General features: G+C 38.6%; 1 protein-coding gene and 2 pseudogenes across 1 annotated transcript; all 3 read left to right on the top strand.

Annotated features, from left to right (window-relative positions):
* Nucleotides 1-8826: 8826 nt before the first annotated feature.
* Nucleotides 8827-9986, top strand: LOC134704385 (cytochrome c oxidase subunit 1-like; annotated as a pseudogene).
* A 663-nt stretch (nt 9987-10649) lies between these two features.
* LOC134704384 (ATP synthase subunit a-like) lies at nt 10650-11835 on the top strand (annotated as a pseudogene).
* A 1595-nt stretch (nt 11836-13430) lies between these two features.
* LOC134704382 (NADH-ubiquinone oxidoreductase chain 6-like) lies at nt 13431-13895 on the top strand. The gene has a single exon (XM_063563553.1). The coding sequence runs from the start codon at nt 13431-13433 to the stop codon at nt 13893-13895; it is 465 nt and encodes a 154-aa protein (XP_063419623.1).
* The last annotated feature ends 6090 nt before the right edge of the window (nt 13896-19985 follow it).

The following is a 19985-nucleotide window of genomic DNA, read 5'->3' as shown; positions in this document are numbered from 1 at the left end:
TGTGTTGCTTAGTGATAGATTGTTGAATGTGTTGGGCACTAGAGAGGCTGTATGAGAGTGGCTTAGGCAGGGGTTTGCTGCAAAAAAAGGCTTACTGTTAAGGGGTGTGTGAGATGGTTTTTTTTCATATAAAAACTGAGTGTTTAGAATAGACGTTGGAGGAGGGGACTTATGTCAGGGCGGAGGGGGTGACACTGTTAGGGTGCTCCCATTACCTGAAACTATTTCAGCTGTTGGAGATGCTGTTGTGAATGGTGTCGCTGAAGTTGTTCCTGATAATCAGGAGGAAGGGGGCCCCCATGCTGAGGGTGGCTATGTTCCTTTAGAAGAACAAATAGCTGTTGTGGAGCCTGAAGTCCCAGCTAATGTCTGTCAGCCAGTCGAGCAGAGAAATGTGGTTGTAAGTGAAGAAGACAGTGTTCCTGATGTTAGTAAAGACGGGGTCAGTAGTTATTAATGCTCATAGTTAAAGTTTATTGGTGTATTAATAGTTATAATTTATTAAAATAATCCATAAGATAAGCAAAATTACAGTTAATTCGTTTATTGTTAGGCTGTTATGGTCTATTTAAAAACTGGTCAATACGGGTCTCCTTACACCTAATTAACTTGGTTTTAGTGTATGCTTGAAAGGCTACAAAGCCTTTGCGGGGAGTAAGCATTCTTCAGGACCACATGAGATTCAACCTAATTATTGGCAGAGAAAGTGGTGAATTTGACCCTTAAATTCTAAGTTACTTGGGCTCTATAGCTAATTGTAAGCTGTAGGATAATGGGGATTTGAGACGTTTATTTCCTCATTTACCCCAGCTCTGGTTGCTCATGTGGTTTTCGGTTCGAAAACGAGGCGTGTATCTTAAAAATAAAAAAATTTTTGAAGCGTAAGTTGTTGGTCGCTTTAAGTCTAATTAAAAATAAAGTAAAAATGGAGCAAAAACAAAGTTGGACACTTAACACTTTGGGTGTCTTCAGAGGTGTAAAAAGGGGGGTCCAAGCTTATGTGTACTCATAAAAAAATGCGGTGTGCGGGGGGTTTGTGCCTGTATATATAACAAAAATTCATGAGGTGGCCGAGGAAGAGGTGGTGAGCTGTAAACTCATAAACAAGGTGTAGGCCTTTCTTATGAGATGGTTGGTAACAATACTGTGAATAATATTAACACGCCTAAGAGGGTTGGTCCGTGACGAAGTACTAATAAGTTGGTGAAGATTATGAATGACAGGTTCTATGATTTGCCTTGTCCTGTAAACTTAAACGCTTGGTGAAGGTTTGGCTCTATACTAGGCTTGTGCCTAATTATCCAACTTCTAAGGGGTCTTTTATTGTCAACTCATTATACTGCTCATGAAGACATGGCATTCGATTCTGTAGTACATATTATGCGTAATGTGGAAAAAGGATGAATGTTGCGTAATATTCATGCAAATGGGTCCTCTATGTTTTTTATCTGTATTTATGCGCACATTGCTCGTGGGCTGTATTATGGGTCTTATTTAGATAAGACAGTGTGGTATTTTGGGGTGCATTTGTTTTTGTTAACTATGGCGGAGGCTTTCCTCGGTTACACTTTGCCTTGGGGGCAAATGTCATATTGGGGGGCTACTGTTATTACTAATATACTTAGAGTGATCCCCGTAGTAGGAGAGAGTATGCTCCGCTATGTATGAGGGGGTTGGACCGTGTGTAATGCAACTCTAAAGCGGTTTTATACTTTACACTTTCTCTTACCGTTTGTGATAGTGGCGGTTGTTTTTTTACACCTGTTTTTTTTACATGAGAAAGGGAGTAATAACCCTTTGGGTATTGAAAGAGGTACTATGTGTGTGCCCTTCCACCCCTTCTATACTATTAAAGATCTTTTTGGTTATGTTTGCTTTAGGTTCTTTTTTATATATTTAGTGTGTGTGGATCCTGAGCTGTTAGGGAATCATTTAAACTATTGGCCTGCTAATCCTATAAAAACGCCAATCCATGTTCAGCCTGAGTGGTATTTTATGTTTGCTTATGCAATCCTTCGTTCAATTCCTCATAAAGCGGGGGGGGTATATGTTATGTTTTTGTCGATTGTAGTATTATACCTAATTCCTAGTCTTCACAGAGGTAAGTATCGAAGTTTATGTTTTTACCCGTTTAATCAAGTAGTGTTTTGAGTGTTGGTTGGTAGGTTTATTAGGTTAACATGGATTGGTGCTCGCCCAGTGCGGGAGCCTTATATCATTTTGGGGCAGTGTCTTTCAGTCATTTATTTCTCTAGGTTGTTATTAAACCCTCTTTCTTTGTGGGTGTGGGACAAGCTGCTTGAATACCCTAAATTCTGTAGGAGTCGTCCTGTAGACCTGAAATGGTTTAAGTTTTTAGCTTATTTCAAGTTATTAAAATTAGTAAATCGCGAAAGTAGCGCACGTGAGTGGGCTAATAAGTGTAGAAAAATATAAATATGTCTTTTTACGGGAGTCGATATTTTGGTGATATTGTCCATGGGGAACTAGGGAAAGACCTGTTCCGGTACCATGGTTTTGTGATGATAGTAGCAGTGGCTGTGTTGGTCTTTGTTATATATATAGGATGCGTAATCCTTCTTACTAAATTTTCTTATCGCCATTTCTTGAACCGTCAACGATTAGAATTTTGATGGACTATTGTGCCAATGTTGATGTTAGTAGGGTTGTGGTTTCCTTCTATAATTAACCTATATTATATAGAAGAAGTAAAACGGCCCCGGTGAAATTTTAAGGCGATTGGGAAACAATGGTACTGATCTTACGAATTTTGTCGCAATTTAGACACTCCAAGCTCTAGAGAAAGCGCTGAAAGAATTTCGTGTTATACAATTGATTCTTACATAGAAGACCAGCAGGAGACATTTAGAAAAGGAGGGTATCGTTTGTTGGATGTTGATAACCGGATGGTGGCTCCAGCAGATGTGCAAATAACTGCTTTTGTAAGAAGGTCTGATGTGCTCCATTCGTTTGCACTCCCTAAGTTACTAATTAAAGTAGATGCCATCCCAGGTCGAATTAATCGGCTTCCTATAAAAGCTTCCCAGTGTAGAATTATTTACGGGCAGTGTTCTGAAATTTGCGGGGTTAACCATAGATTTATACCGATTGTGATTGAGTTTATTCCTGAGAAATATTTTGTCATATGGTTGGAAGCTCTTAACTAAAATAAAAAATAAGCTAAAGCTTTTAAGAAGCGTTAAACTTTTAATTTAATGAACTTGTACAATGGGCAAGTAGCTTTTAGTGATAAGGTGGTCTAATATTAGGATATAGGGCTCATGCCCCTAAGGCGCCGTGAGTAGTGGCTCTTATCTTTGTGAGAGCTGGCAGAGCTAATGCGTTTGATTTAGGATCAATTCATAAGTATATATACTTGCTTTCATGGCACAAGCTGGCAGACCTAATGCATACGATTTAAGCTCGTCTTATAAGATATACTCTTGTTTGTGTGTGAATTACAAAGCTAAGCCCAGTCTCATTATGGTTAGTGTCGAGTGTCTATTTAAGACTCTAAGGAGAGTAGCTGTTTTCTTTGGAGCCTCTATCCTATTAAGCCTTTGTCAAGTGTCAGCGGACTCTTTTACTCCCTTGGGGTCGACTAAGGCTGCACTGGTGGACTGAGTAGGCGTGGTTGTTGGTGTTATCCCTTTTGTAGGGGTGCTTCTCGCTGTGGGCTTCTATACTTTGTTGGAACGTAAAATTTTGGCTATCATTATAATCCGAAAGGGTCCATCCAAGGTGAGTTATATAGGGATCTTGCAGCCTTTTAGTGACGCAGGTAAGTTGTTATGTAAAGAGTTTATTGTGCCTACACGTGCTAACGTAGGGCCCTTCATTTTGGCTCCTGCACTAATATTAACTATCAGTTTACTTGGATGGCTTTTATACCCGTATAAGTCGGCTGAAGTGTTTTATGTTTTCGGGGTGATTCTGTTTATAGTTATTACTAGAGTCAGGGTTTACGGGGTAATAATATCCGGATGGGCTTCTAACTCTAAATACTCTTTGCTAGGTGCAGTTCGTGCGATGGCGCAAAGAATTTCTTATGAGATCCCTATAGGATTTATCTTCTTTTGTGTGGTGCTGTGCTCGGGTGTGTTTATGTTTCAAGAAATTAGGGTGTTCCAACAAAGGTCCTTTTTTTTTCTTTTTTCCTTTGTGCGTAGTTATAGTTGTCTGAATGCTGTGTATGCTAGCTGAAACTAATCGGGCGCCATTTGATTTTGTGGAAGGAGAGTCGGAATTAGTGTCAGGATACAACGTGGAGTACAGCGGAGGGGGGTTTGCAGTTATATTTATTGCGGAGTACTCTAGTATTCTTCTCAGAAGGGTTATAAGGGCGGCGATATTTTTCGGGGGAAATGAAGCGTTGATCGGGGTCTTTATGATGGCTTTTGCGGTCTTCTTTGTGGTTATTCGTGCTTCTTTACCTCGTTTACGTTATGATAAGTTAATGAGTTTGTGTTGGACTGTTCTTCTATGTGTCATACTTATGGCTAGTGTGTGTGTAGTAGTTCTAGTTAGGGTGTATGTAAGATAATATAAACTAGTATAATTCATTTACACTGAATGTGTCAGATAAAGTCTGTCTTACTTATGGTTAAAAGGTTGGCAATTAGACTTATTGCATTGATTATTATAAAAAACCTAAATATGAGTGTCATTGGGTTAAGCGTTCTAACTATTCTAAGTATGGGCGCCACAAGAGTCGCGATAGGGGGGGTAGAGTTGAACGGGTTGTACACCACAGACTTTGTAATAGGGTTAATGGTTACACTAACTCTATTTGTAGCAATTCTTTCCTACCTAAGGAGGGTTAAGATCCACCGGAAAGCAAGATTTAATTTAATAATTATCAGAATCAGCCTAATTTTAGTGATAAGATTCAGGGTGAGGAGGTTCTTTCTTTTTTTTTTTTTTTTTGAAAGTGTGCTAGCCCCTCTGTTGTTATTAATTGTAGGCTGAGGCTATCAGCCAGAGCGTTTACAGGCAGGGGGGTATATAGTAATCTATACGGTGTTCGGATCTCTTTTTTTCTTATGGGGGGTAAGAGAACTCTATATTAGAGGGTTGAGGAGGAGGATAAGTTCTGTGGTAAGGCTAGTAAAAAAAAGGGGAATGAGATTGTGATGGCTATACATTCTAGGGTTTCTTATCAAGCTACCAATATATCCATTTCACCTGTGACTACCTAAGGCTCACGTAGAGGCCCCAGTAGCCGGTTCGATGCTATTGGCCGGGGTGGTACTAAAATTAGGAGGGTACGGGCTGCTTCGATTTATAATAGTTATACAAATAAGGCTTAGAAGCGTTTTTTTTGTGCTGCTACTAGTGGTGAACTTGGCAGGAGGTGTCTACGCAGGATTAGCGTGTGTACGGCAAGTGGACCTAAAATGTTTGGTAGCATATTCCTCTGTAGCGCATATGAGGCTTGTGCTATTAGGAGTGCTTAGCAACACGGTATTAGGGGTAGTGGGGGCCATTATTATTATGATCGGGCATGGGTTGTGTTCATCAGGTTTGTTCAGGTATGTGAATGCTATCTATAAGATGAGGCACTCGCGTCTGCTAGTAATAAATAAAGGGGGCTTGTTAGTCTGCCCAAGTCTAGTCTTAATGTGTTTCCTGTTAAGATCAAGCAACATAGCAGCCCCTCCTAGTCTAAACTTATTTGGGGAAATCCTCGTTTTCGGCGTGGGAGGGTGAATAAGTGGAGTGTTCCTGCTTATCCTGGGTCTGATAAGCTTTATTAGGGCATGTTTTAGACTATACCTATATGGAAGTTGTTGTCACGGGAAGGGGGTGTCACACAGGGAGTCCTTAAACTTGAGAAGAGTTTGTGATGTTTTTGTTCTGGCGGCTCATTGGATACCGCTGAACTTTATGTTTATGTTTATACCCTAAACAATGAATCGTAATCCTTATTCTCGTTACTATGTACCAGGTCCAAGTCCGTGGCCCTTTTTTGTGGCTATCTCGGCAAACGGAATAGCGGTAGGGTTAATTTTGTGACTGCATCGAACTCCCAGATTTCTATTAATAGGAATGAGGTTGGGGTGTATACTATTGAGAACTTTTAGATGATGGCGAGACTTAATTCGTGAGGGAGATATTGGGTTTCATACTCGCTTCGTAATCAAGAGATTTCGTGATGGAGTTGCCCTTTTTATTCTGTCTGAAGTAATGTTCTTCTTTTCTTTTTTTTGGACTTTCTTCCATAATGCCTTAAGACCCTCGTGTGAACTAGGGATGCGATGACCCCCTCCAGGGATCCGCACGCCAAACCCGTCGTCGACAAGGCTGTTCGAGACAGGTCTTTTAATTAGGAGGGGGTTATTCGTAACTCAAGCCCATAAGAGAATGCGTTTGAAGGATTATGATGTTGGGCCATTTATTGGCCTAGTGGTAACAATTTTATGTGGGACTGTGTTCTTCCTAGTGCAACTTCGAGAATACTACTGAAACTCATACACTATTGCAGATAGGGTGTATGGAAGAGTGTTTTATTTACTAACTGGGTTTCATGGAATGCACGTAGTTGTGGGGACTCTTTGACTAATGGTGAGGTTAGTCCGACTATGGCGTGGGGAGTTTTCCAGTCAACGGCACTTTGGTTTTGAGGCTTGCATTTGGTACTGACACTTCGTAGATGTGGTATGGGTAGCATTATGATGTTTAGTATATGTGTGGTTTGGAGGATGGTTATACATGTGGTGGTTCAAAATATGAGACGGGGACGTCTATACGTTTAAGTACCCAGACGCAAAGCCTTCGTGGTATGCGTACATTCAAGAAGAGCATGCTCCGTCCTGATATAAGATTCCTGACCATTTAAAAGGTTAAAAATAGGAGTCATACAGACTAGTTAAACAGTTTTGATTTGAAATCAAGTACCAAAGCGATTCCAAGCGCTTACTAGTCTGAGTAAAGTAGTCTAATTAAGGACAGAAGACCTATGATTTTCAAGTGTTATAAGTAACCTTTACTTGAAATGGTAAGCTTTGTGGTAAGACCTATAAAATTAGTGAGATTAGGGGTAATATTGATCGGGACAATTCTTAGGGTTAGAAGAGAAGAGATAGTAGGGGTGTGACTCGGTTTAGAGCTAAATCTGTATGGATTTCTTGTAATTATAAACCCTGATGGTCACTATAGTCCTGAGCCCTGTGTAAAATATTTTGTGGTACAAAGAACGGGGTCAATTCTGATACTAGTGGGTTTTGTAACCTTGATAGAGCAGCACGTAGTGAGAGGGCTGGTGATAAGGGGGGCGGGTACAGTGTTAAAATCTGGCGTTTTCCCGCTACATTCGTGGGTCCCTTCAATTATTAAGAACAGCAGATGGTTAGCAAGAGGGTTAATATTAACTTGGCAAAAAGTCGCCCCCCTTGTCTTTTTATCAATAATTATACCCTCTAAGGGGTTGTGAGTAGTAATTGTATTGATAGCTGGAATTGGGGCAGTAGGGGGCCTTAACCAGAATTCAGTACGAGTAATAAGCGCGTACTCGTCGTTTGTGCATACATCATGAATGCTGTTAGGGCTCACATGGTCAAGAGTAGTCTTTGTAGGGTATTTTGCAGTTTACTCGCTGTCGGTAGGGCTGTTTTTTTATGGGTGCTCAATAATAAACAAAACAAGAATGGGCGGTCAGATTAGTAGAGCCGCGAGGGGTATAGGGTTACTGATACTGATGGGGATGCCTCCTTTCCTTGGCTTTCTAGCGAAAGTATTGGTGTTTCTAATGAGAGGAAGGGCTGTAATCGTGGCTTGTATTATAGGTTCAGTAATCAGGCTAAAATTCTACATTGACTTTTTTTATAGGATAGTAATAAAAAGGTTAGTAGACAAAAACAAAGCAGAATTCAAGATTATGTGGAGGATAGTGATCGGGGCTAACCTAGCAGGGGGGGCATTGATCTTGGTGAGATTTATTTAGAAACTGCTTTTAGGCCAGGGGCGTTTTGATTTCGGCTCAAAAAGAGTGGGTAAAACCACAAAAGTATGATAAAAAGGTAATTTAAAATAAAATATTTTGTTTCAAACATAACTATAGGTAGTTGTTACCTCCTTTTTGTAGAATGGTACTTTAAAAAAAAGGATTGGTTTGCATCTAATTATTAAGCCTAGGTTTTCATTCTTAAGTGAGGAAGTTAATTAACATAATAGGGCTGCTAACTTTGTTATAAATGGCTTGTACCATTTTTCCTTATAAAAAAGTAGTTTAATTTAAGAACGATAGGTTGTGGGGCTATTAGTGGTGTCAACCCTTTTTTAGCTAGATATAGTTTAAAATAAAATATTGGCTTTGGGAGCTAAAGACACTTCCATAAGTTTTCTAGAAGAATGGTTATGGGGTTAAGAGTTGCGTTTGTCTGCATTGTGTCTTTTTTGTTTACGGGGTTATTTATGCTACTAAGGGAAAAGCGGGGTCTAGACCGAGAAAAGTGCAGTCCATATGAGTGTGGATTTGAGCCTATTGGAAGAGCTCGGAGGCCCTTTTCTATCCGATTCTTTCTAGTAGCAGTTTTGTTCGTCGTGTTTGATGTAGAGGTAGTGCTGTTAATACCTTTTGCCTACATGTTCTTTTACGGTAAGAGAGTGTTAGGGATTTTGTCCTCAAGGGGTTTCCTTCTTATCTTGTTTGGGGGTCTCTACCACGAATATCGTGAGGGGTCTTTGGAATGAGTAGGTTAATACTAGAAGTGGCATTTATGCGAAACGAATTTTGATGAGAGGTGATTGTAAGAGGCTTACTTTTGCTGTTGGAAGTGTATTGTGTGTACCTGTGGTTTTCACGTCGAGAGTGCTTCTTAAGGAAGTATGGGACCAATGAAAGTTCTCAAGGATCTAATAGAAGGTTTGAAAAGGCATATCTTACTATAGCGTATAGGGAAAAAAATATTAAGAGGCTAAAATCTAGTGCGGCTCTAAGGGCTAATAAGGCTAGATGATTGGCTTCTAAGTAAGGATAAATAAAATGATAAAAATACTAAAAAAGGAAGAAGTAGGGGGTTATGGAGAAGTGGAGTCCTGGTGACGTCGATGGCTGTGATCAACAAATCACAAAGATATTGGAACCCTTTATCTGTATAGCGGAGTCTGAGGAGGGTTGTTTGGAGCAAGGTTGAGGTTAATGATCCGAATGCAACTGGGGCATCCTGGAGCAGTGTTCTTAAAAAGAGATTGATTCTATAATGTGGTGGTTACAACGCATGCCTTAATAATAATTTTTTTTGCTGTGATACCTATCTTAATTGGAGCTTTCGGTAATTGGTTGATTCCTCTGCTAGTAGGAGGTAAAGATATAATTTACCCGCGAATAAACAACTTAAGTTATTGACTATCTCCTAATGCACTATATTTACTAATACTGTCCTTTAGAACGGATAAAGGAGTTGGTGCTGGATGAACTATTTACCCCCCTTTATCTGTGTACCCCTATCATAGGGGCCCTAGGATGGATGTTCTTATTGTGTCACTACATCTAGCTGGGCTCAGCTCTCTAGTGGGGGCTATTAACTTTGCTAGGACCAATAAAAATATGCCAGTGTTAGAAATGAAAGAGAGAACGAGCGGAGCTTTATGTTTTAAGGATTAGAGTTACTGCAGTTCTTTTAATTATTTCAATTCCGGTTCTAGGAGGGGGCATCACAATAATCTTGTTTGACCGAAACTTTAACACAACTTTTTTCGATCCCGCAGGAGGGGGGGACCCCGTTTTGTTCCAACATTTGTTTTGATTTTTTGGGCATCCGGAAGTGTATATTCTTATTCTACCTGCCTTTGGTGTGATATCAAAAGTAATTATGCATTGCTCTGGAAAAGAAGCGGTTTTTGGTCTAATTGGGATAGTATACGCAATAATCGGAATTGGAGGGTTAGGGTGTATGGTGTGGGCTCACCACATGTTTACCGTAGGTCTTAATGTTGATACTCGAGGCTATTTTTCTACCGCAACTATAGTAATCGCTGTTCCAACAGGGGTGAAAGTATTCAGATGACTGGCAACTATAGCAGGAAGAAAATTCAAAATAAAGCCTGCCGCCTACTGAAGTACTGGGTTTCTGTTTTTATTCACCGTGGGAGGGCTAACAGGGGTCTTACTGTCTAGGGCTTCTATGGATGTGTCTCTACACGACACATATTATGTGGTGGCTCATTTCCATTATGTGCTAAGAATAGGGGCGGTGTTTGGGGTGTTCTGTGGTCTTAACCATTGGTTGCCAAATTTTGTTGGAGTATGCTTTAATAAGAAATGGAGGAAAGCCCATTTTATAGCAATATTTTTTGGGGTAAATACTACCTTCTTTCCTCAGCATTTCTTAGGCCTAAGAGGAATGCCTCGACGGTATATAGACTACGCTGATATTTATGCTCACTGACATTGGGTGTCTTCTTATGGGTCCGCTGTGTCTTTTGGGTCTCTAATATATTTTAAGTTCCTTCTATGAGAGGCTCTAGTAAGCCAGCGAGGGGTTGTATTTAGTGGGGGTTTATGTGGTGAAATAGACTGAGCAGGTACCCGAGACCTTTATCCAGGAAGGAAGCATGTTTATAGCCAATTGCCATTTGTGTGAACTAACCCTTATAACACGTGTATCACTTATATTTATAAGAAATCGCGTAATCAATAATTTAAAGTCATGTTAATAGATGTTTTTTCTAGATTTGATGCTCACAGCTATAACTTAATTTGGTTGTCTATGCCGTTATGGTTGCTGTCTTCTATAGTGCCAATAACCGTGCTATTTAGAGACGTGTACACTAAGGGTAGAAGTACGAGCTCTTTTCGGAGTTTGGTGCTATCCTTTACTTATTCGATGATTCGATTGAACGGAAAGGGACTAAAGCTATCTGGGTTTCCTCTAGTAATAAGGGGTCTGTTCATGATAATTCTGATACTAAATCTGTCTGGAAACTTTCCATTCTTTTTCCCTGTAAGAGGGCAGTTTGTGTTCGGGTTCTCCTTTGCTTTGTCTATTTGAACTTGTTTAGTTTTATCTAGTCTTTTATGCAGATTTGAGCAGGGGTTGATGAGTCTCGTTCCAACAGGTTGCCCGTTAATCCTTGTGCCTTTTATAGTAGTGGTTGAGCTAATTAGTGGCATACTTCGCCCTTTAACATTAGTTTTACGTCTGACACTAAATCTGGGAGCTGGTAAAGTAATTCTAACTATATGCAGGAGAGAGTTAGTAGTTAGCTGGTTAAATAGCAGAAGGCTGCTTACAGGAGTTGGGGGTATTAAAGGGTTAATAATGGGCGGAGGTGTTTTTGGAGCCGCTGAAGTTGCAATCGCGTGTATTCAGTGTTATATTTTTTGTGTCTTATTGTGTCTCTATACGGAGGATCATAGAAGGTAGGTAGTTTTAAAAGCTTTGCTGAAGCGACGGCCTTGTAAGTCGTAGAAAACTATGTGTTTTAAAGCTATGATTTGAATAAAATTCCTAGGAGTTTTCTTAATAAGTATAGGCTGTTTTGTAATCTTCCGTATAAACAAACACCTTTTGTGTTTATTTGTAGGGCTTGAAATAATAAGACTAGGCTTATTGTTTGTAACCCATGTGTTTCTAATAAATCAGTTTTGGTTAATTTTACTAATTCTATGTTTAGCTGTTTGCGAAGCCAGAATTTGCTTGGCCCTTCTGGTTATGGTGATGCGACTATGCGGAGACGATTTGATGTCAAGGTTACTAAGAGATGGCTCGTAAAAATAGTATCATACAATTAAAAAGTAACTTAGGGTTACTTTTACTGATTCTGATTGGATACTTATTTATTCTTAGAGGGAGGACCTTTGGAAAAGCTTATTTATTGGAAGTTACTGTTTGAGAGAGTAATTGTCTCTCATTTAGCTTCAGAGTTCTACTAGATAGCGTAAGAATAGTCTTTGTTGGGACGGTTTTGGTAATTAGAGGAAGTGTAGCAACCTACTGCAAGTGGTATATAGCTGGAGAGCCATACTACAAGCGGTTTATGGGATTAGTATGGTTGTTTGTGCTGTCTATAGTGTTTATAATCTTAGTTCCTAATTTAGTAATACTTTTAATTGGTTGAGACGGGCTAGGGCTCACCTCATTCCTATTAGTGGCTTATTACCAGAACAATAAGAGGTTATCTGCGGCTATGTTGACAGCTTTGACTAATCGAATTGGGGATGTTTTTGTACTTTTTAGAGTTTCTATTTTTTTAAGAGAAGGGGGGTGGTTAATTTATATATACCACCCAGTGCAGACATGGGTTAATTTAGGGTTTGTGGTAGTTCTTGCAGGTATAACTAAAAGCGCACAAATGCCGTTTTGCGCATGGCTACCTGCTGCCATGGCGGCACCCACACCGGTCTCCTCTTTGGTGCATTCTTCGACATTGGTGACAGCTGGGGTTTATTTGATTCTTCGCTCTTTTTATATTATCAGAGCTAATCCCTTTGTGACTCAAATACTTATAGTCTTAAGACTATTTACTCTAATATTAGCGGGGTCAAGGGCTGTGTTTGCGTTTGACCTAAAAAAGGTAATCGCACTCTCGACTTTGAGGCAGTTAAGGTTAATAATATTCTCGATTTCAATCCTTCTTCCGTCTGTAGCTTTTTTTCATTTAGTAACCCATGCGGTATTTAAAGCTTTGTTGTTTCTAGGCGCAGGGGGTGTTATTCATAGAAACCAAAGAATCCAAGATATCCGGGGGTTAAGAAGCTTGTGGCAAGGATTACCGGTAAGAATGGGTGCAATAACGGTTGCAATTGTGTCCTTGAGAGGGGCCCCGTTTATAAGAGGGTTTTTCTCTAAAGACCTAATAATTGAGCTAAGAATGATAGACAGAAGAATAACTTATGGGTGCTATTTATTAGAGCTAACAGGTTTAATCTTCACTTCTTTTTATAGGGCACGGATTGTATTTAGAGTAATACTTGGGTCTAATTACGTTAATAGCAGAAGTTTGCGGATTAATGAGCACTTAAATATACAAACTCCTTTTCTTAGCCTGTATATTGGGGCTATTATCTTAGGAGGGGTATTAGGGAGGAAAATAGAGAGGTTTGGGTTTGTAGTAGTTCTTGAGAAATATGAGAGAGTCAGAGTATTTCTTATTCCCTTTGTAGGGTTAATTTTGTGATGAGGAGTGCTTAGAAAATTAGGGTCTAAGCCTTGGTCGTCAGCCAAACTATTAAGATTCTTTTTGAGAATGTGGCTCATAGAGAGGCTAACCTCCCACCCCAGAAAAATGGCCTTCTTTAAGGGGTCCAGGATGGTAGCTCAAAGTCTGGATCAAGGTTGACTAGAGCTATTGGGCCCTCAAGGTGCCCATAAGGGACTAGGTCAACTCAGCTGTTTGAATGAAATTGTTCAGAAAAATTATTTTACCTACCAGCTGGTAGTATGAGGGCTGGTGGTAGCGGGGGGCGTAAGCTTAATTATGTTTATATAATGAGAGTTATAGTCATATGTGTAATTTTGATGGCTGTGTTTTCGATTGTCTTAATTGCCAAGCAACCTATTTCTTTAGGGCTAGTGCTATTGAGGGGGTCTATAATTGCATGTGTGGAGGTTGCACTGGAGGTTAGAAGGTTGTTAGGGTTCTTATTGTTCCTAACTTACGTTAGGGGTGTAATAGTCCTGTTCTTGTATGTTTTAAGGATCTACCCCAATGAAGTGTATCGTTTTAATCTAGAGTTTATGGTTCTCGTCAGAAGGTGTTGTGCCAGAGCGGTCCTTATGGGTCTTATGAATTACGAGTACAGAGAAATTAGCGGGTCTTTGTTTCTAAGTTTCATGGCTGAAAGAAGCGGGTTAAGGTTATATATCCTAATAGCTGGTGTGTTACTGTTTGTAATATTAGTGGTGTCGTATTTGTGCATAAAAACCATGGTGCCTTTACGAAGAGTAAAATAAACCTAAAATAGAAGATACAGTAGCTTAATTAAAGCGTCTCATTGAAAATGAGGAAGATGGATACTTTAGTACCTTGTGTCAAATCTGTAGGAGGGTTTGATTATGGCCCTAAATTTATGGGCAAAATGCTTCTCATGATTCTAAATGCGGGCTTGAACAAATTAAGTGCAAGTTCAACATCAGTGGGGAAAATTGGTTAATAAAGGAAACTTTAACCCAGCTTTTTGACAAATTCGGGGTCAATTGATGAATGCCAGCAGCCGCGGTTAGATTCAGTTCGAATATAAATTTAAGCGGATTGGTTAGAGTCAATGTTGTGTTATAAAACTATAAAAAAACTATAGGTGCAGTGTAATGTTAACGGTTTTTTGTGGTTATATTCCTAAAGTTTTAGTGAGCTTCTAACGAATCTATGAAGTGAAACCAGGATTAGATACCCTGTTATCCATAGTTTAAAACAAAAGTTCCTCTTAACTAAACATTTGGTTGTCAAAGAGAAATAAATAGGCGGTGTCTGAGATAGAAAACAGGGGATCCTGGGTGTTAAAGGATAACCCACCTACATTTGAGCCTTGTCTTATTAGTGCGTGTGTATGGTTGTTTACTCTAATATGGTGAGTGTCCGGGTAAAATTTTTGGTTATTACTGAAGCTAACTCTTATTTTACTTGCTGAGTTCGGTAAGGTAAGTTACTTTTAGTTAGGTGCAGCTACTAGAATTGGCTATATGCCCATGTAGCACAACTTCAAAAATAATTCAGATTGACATGCAGCTTATGACAAGGTTAATCTGGGATACAGATGTAACTTAAGCAATAATTCAAAGATTGAGCTACTAAAAGGTAGCTCAACTAAGTAGACAAATAAGATAAGAAAACTTGCCTTTGAAGAAGGACTTGTAAGTAAGGGTTAAAAATAAAATTACCCTGAATACAATCAGATGAGTACTAATCGCCCGTCGCTCGCGGGGAAACCTGTGAAAAGTCGTAACAAGGTAGCAGTAACGGAAGTTGCTGCTAGGCTATAATATGCATATATAGTAAATAATATTATATTTGCCTTCCAAGCAAAAGTTCTAATGAAATTAGTGTATGCTGGCCAAATAGTTTAAGCTAAAACGTTGAGCTGTTAATTCAAAATCGCAGTAATTTGCTTTGGCTTGCTTAAGTAGTTTAGGGAAAACATAAGATTTTCATTCTTAAGTCAGATAGTATTTCTCTTAAGTTGTGCTTAGTAGTTAATGTTAATATAACTGAGAACTGCAAATTCTCCATAGTCTAGTTAGGCCTAAGCTTAGTGCCACGTGGGGGATGATCCAGTTGCTTTGATGAAGCAAAGTTCAAAAGTAGTTTTTTGGCACTTAGAACTTCGAAGCGTTATAAAGAAAAATTGTAGTAAGTAGGGCTTTGATTCCTAAAGAAAAAGTTAATCTTCTTCTTCATAAATAAGTTAAAAGTAGTTAATATATAACTTAGAATTGTCAGTTCTAGATTCCTCTTACTGAGGCTTTTTATAATTTATCTTTTTTAAAGAGACGTGCATAATTGTTTTGTGAAAAGTGCACTTGAATTAAAATAGTATAAATAAATTTTAGTACCTTTTGCATAAGGGTTTTTCAAGACAAGTTTAAGAATTTAATTTTCCCGAATAAAAGAGAGTTATTTTTTTGAGTTAAGAAATCGTGGCAGAGATTTAATTAAACTAAAGAATAGCGGCTAGATACTATTCGCGCTTTTAGATATCTGGTTGGCTTAAAAAGATGTGTAAGCATTTTCCTTAACTATTTAAGGGGTAAAATTTTTTGGGTTAAGCTGAAAAATACTAAAATTGATGTTAAAAAAAAATTGGGTTTCTATAGGCTTTAAACTGGCTATTAGATATTAGTGTATTTTAACTAAAACCAGATGGGGAAAAAAGATTAATTGGGTTATTCATTTACTTTAAAATAAGCCTATGGTTGTAGGACCAGTGACTATGATAAAAACGAGTAAAAATATTATTTATTTGGTATTACTATTTTGTTTTACCTTAAAAAACTAAAGGCTAAATAAAAGTTTTTAAACGAATTCGGCAAACTAAACTTCTCGACTGTTTAACAAAAACATTTCCTTTTGATGTAAGTAAAAGGTAGTCCCTGCCCAGTGCAACTAGAGTAATGTTTGTTGTAAACGGCGGCGTTAACGTGAGCGTCCTAAGGTAGCGCGATAATTTGCCTTTCAATTGAAGGATGGTATGAAAGGGTTAACGAAGAAGGTGCTGTGTCTGAAAATTTAATTTAAACTAACTTTAAGGTGAAGAGGCCTTTATGTAAAAGAAGGACGACAAGACCCTATGAAGCTTTATCTTAATTGGAGTTTTTGGCTCTTATACGATTTTGATGGGAGATCAGTGAAAATAAGTCTTTCACTATTATATAAATCTAACTCGTATTTCCTAACTTTATATGTGTGGCTAGCTACTCTAGGGATAACAGCGCAATTTCTCCCGAAAGATGGTATTGGAGGGGAAGATTGCGACCTCGATGTTGGCTTTAGATATCCTAGAGGCGTAGAAGCTTCTAATGGTGGGTCTGTTCGCCCTTTAAAATCTAACATGAGCTGAGTTCAGAACGGCGTGAGCTAGTTCAGTTTCTATCCTCTTTTAAAAATGAGCTAATTTTGTACGAAAGGACTTTTTCGCTAAAGCAACGCTTTGCCCTGGCTCTGTCATTGCTTAAATAATGCTACGCAATAAACTGATTAGTTTATAAAAAGGGTTGCCTTTTATGAAGCTGAAGGCCAATTAGTGGCGGTAGGGCGTGTCGTTGGTTCTTGTTAAAATTAGTATTGCTATTTTATTAAAAAATAGGGTTAAAACGGGTTGCAAATTAGGTAAAAAATAAAACAGTCTATTAATGCAGCCAAAAAGCAGCAATCACCCACCTAAAGAATAAAACAAGGGTTCTAAAAAGGCGGTGTGTAATGGATTTGTGCTAGTAACAGACAAAAAAAAACCAAACACTGTGGAAACCCTTAAGAATGAGGTTTTATAGTGTACCGCATTTCCTGTTACCGGCCGGTACAGTGACCGCAAGGCCTGTTCTCCTGTCCTTTTACACGGAAACCCTGTTGCTGATGCATGTAAAAAGCCCTTAGTTAAGATAACTTATAAGTCAAAGTAAAACTTAATTTTACTTGACATTGTGTATTTTATTGAAAATCTAGTTGCGAATGCCCATACCTGTCCAAACTTGTTTTAGATTATGCTTTACAACCTGTTGTAGATAAGGTTTTGAACCCTTTACAGTGAGTAAGCATTTTTCAGAGTCATGTGAGACTTAACCTAATTAGTGGTAGAAAAAAACAAACTTAAACCTAAATTCTAAAGCTATTTGCTTCCTGTGGTTAATTGTAAACTGCAGGAGAAATGGATCTAAGGTGTTAATTTTTTTCGTTTGCCCTAATTTTGGTTGCTCATGTGATTTTTTGGGGTTTGAAAACTAGACTATCTGTATCTTAAAATCAAAAAATAAATAGAAATCAAGTCATATGAAAGTTCCCAAAGCGTAATTCATGGGTCACTTAAAGTCTAAGCAAAAAAGTAAATCAAAAATAAAATAAAATCAAAATGACACACTAATGCCTGGGGGGGCTGATCTGGAGGGGAGGAAATAGGAAAGCAGGTTAAATAGAGGTGACAAAAATGTGGTGTGCAGCAACAAAATGAAGCTAAATAAAATTGTGAAACGTAGAAGCGTGAGCTTGTAAACAAGGTTGTGAGCGTCTTAAAAAGTAAGTGTTAACAATAGTATGTAATATTAACACGCCTAAAAGGGGGTTAGGTGGGTTATAAACTTACAAAGACTACAAGTGATGAAGTTTATGTCTGGTCCTGAGGTCCCTTTTAAGTGAGTTAGTTTCGTATAAAAGGTTTTTAAGCAAAGCAATGTTCTGTCACAGATCTGAGTGCTATAGACAATATTGTATAGGGCCTTTTTATGTAAATAAACGTGGCGTTAGGCTGTTAAATGTGCTGGTTATAGGATGGTTACATAGCAATAATTACTATATTTGCCTTCTGGGCAAAAATTTTAATGAAATTAGTGTACGCTGGGTGAATAAATTAAGCTAGAATGTTGAGCTGTTAATTGAAAATCCCAGTAATTTGCTTAGGGTATAAGATTCTTATTCTCAAGCCAGATAGCCTGTCTCTTAAGTTGTGTTTAGTTGCTAATGTTAATATAACTGAGAGCTACAAATTCTTCCTAGCTTAGTTGTACGTGGGGGGATGGCCCAGTTGCTTTGATGAAGCTAAGCTCAAAAGTAGTTTATTGCTCTGAGGTGTTATAAAGAAGTATTATAGTACGTAGGACTTTGATTCCTAAAGAAAAAGTTAAAGCTTTTCTTTATAAACAATTTAAGAGGAGTTAATTAGTTTTAGGCTCATCTCACTGAGGTTTTTTAGAATTTATCTTTCTAAAGAAATGCACACGATTGCCTCATAAAAAGCTTACTTGAAGTAAAGTGGGGCAAATAAATTTTAGTACTTCTTGCATAAGGGTAAAGCGAAGAGGCCTGTGTGTAAAAGAAGAGCAACAAGACCCTGCGAAGCTTTATTTTAATTGAAGTTTTTGGGTTTGTTAACCCAAAAGCTTATGCATAGCTTTAAGGTCTCTTTTAAGCGAGCGAGTTTTTAGCTAAAGCAATACTTTGTGACGGATCTGTAATGACATAAATAATATTGTATAATAGGCTGATTAACTTATAAAAAGGGTTCTTTTTATGTAAATGAGTGTGTTGCTTAGTGATAGATTGTTGAATGTGTTGGGCACTAGAGAGGCTGTATGAGAGTGGCTTAGGCAGGGGTTTGCTGCAAAAAAAGGCTTACTGTTAAGGGGTGTGTGAGATGGTTTTTTTTCATATAAAAACTGAGTGTTTAGAATAGACGTTGGAGGAGGGGACTTATGTCAGGGCGGAGGGGGGTGACACTGTTAGGGTGCTCCCATTACCTGAAACTATTTCAGCTGTTGGAGATGCTGTTGTGAATGGTGTCGCTGAAGTTGTTCCTGATAATCAGGAGGAAGGGGGCCCCCATGCTGAGGGTGGCTATGTTCCTTTAGAAGAACAAATAGCTGTTGTGGAGCCTGAAGTCCCAGCTAATGTCTGTCAGCCAGTCGAGCAGAGAAATGTGGTTGTAAGTGAAGAAGACAGTGTTCCTGATGTTAGTAAAGACGGGGTCAGTAGTTATTAATGCTCATAGTTAAAGTTTATTGGTGTATTAATAGTTATAATTTATTAAAATAATCCATAAGATAAGCAAAATTACAGTTAATTCGTTTATTGTTAGGCTGTTATGGTCTATTTAAAAACTGGTCAATACGGGTCTCCTTACACCTAATTAACTTGGTTTTAGTGTATGCTTGAAAGGCTACAAAGCCTTTGCGGGGAGTAAGCATTCTTCAGGACCACATGAGATTCAACCTAATTATTGGCAGAGAAAGTGGTGAATTTGACCCTTAAATTCTAAGTTACTTGGGCTCTATAGCTAATTGTAAGCTGTAGGATAATGGGGATTTGAGACGTTTATTTCCTCATTTACCCCAGCTCTGGTTGCTCATGTGGTTTTCGGTTCGAAAACGAGGCGTGTATCTTAAAAATAAAAAAATTTTTGAAGCGTAAGTTGTTGGTCGCTTTAAGTCTAATTAAAAATAAAGTAAAAATGGAGCAAAAACAAAGTTGGACACTTAACACTTTGGGTGTCTTCAGAGGTGTAAAAAGGGGGGTCCAAGCTTATGTGTACTCATAAAAAAATGCGGTGTGCGGGGGTTTGTGCCTGTATATATAACAAAAATTCATGAGGTGGCCGAGGAAGAGGTGGTGAGCTGTAAACTCATAAACAAGGTGTAGGCCTTTCTTATGAGATGGTTGGTAACAATACTGTGAATAATATTAACACGCCTAAGAGGGTTGGTCCGTGACGAAGTACTAATAAGTTGGTGAAGATTATGAATGACAGGTTCTATGATTTGCCTTGTCCTGTAAACTTAAACGCTTGGTGAAGGTTTGGCTCTATACTAGGCTTGTGCCTAATTATCCAACTTCTAAGGGGTCTT

The sequence above is a fragment of the Mytilus trossulus genome, unplaced genomic scaffold (assembly GCF_036588685.1).
Source record: "Mytilus trossulus isolate FHL-02 unplaced genomic scaffold, PNRI_Mtr1.1.1.hap1 h1tg001381l__unscaffolded, whole genome shotgun sequence".
Taxonomy (NCBI): Eukaryota; Metazoa; Mollusca; class Bivalvia; order Mytilida; family Mytilidae; genus Mytilus; species Mytilus trossulus.
Note: the sequence above shows the minus strand (reverse complement) of the source record. Positions and strands in the feature narration are given on the sequence as shown.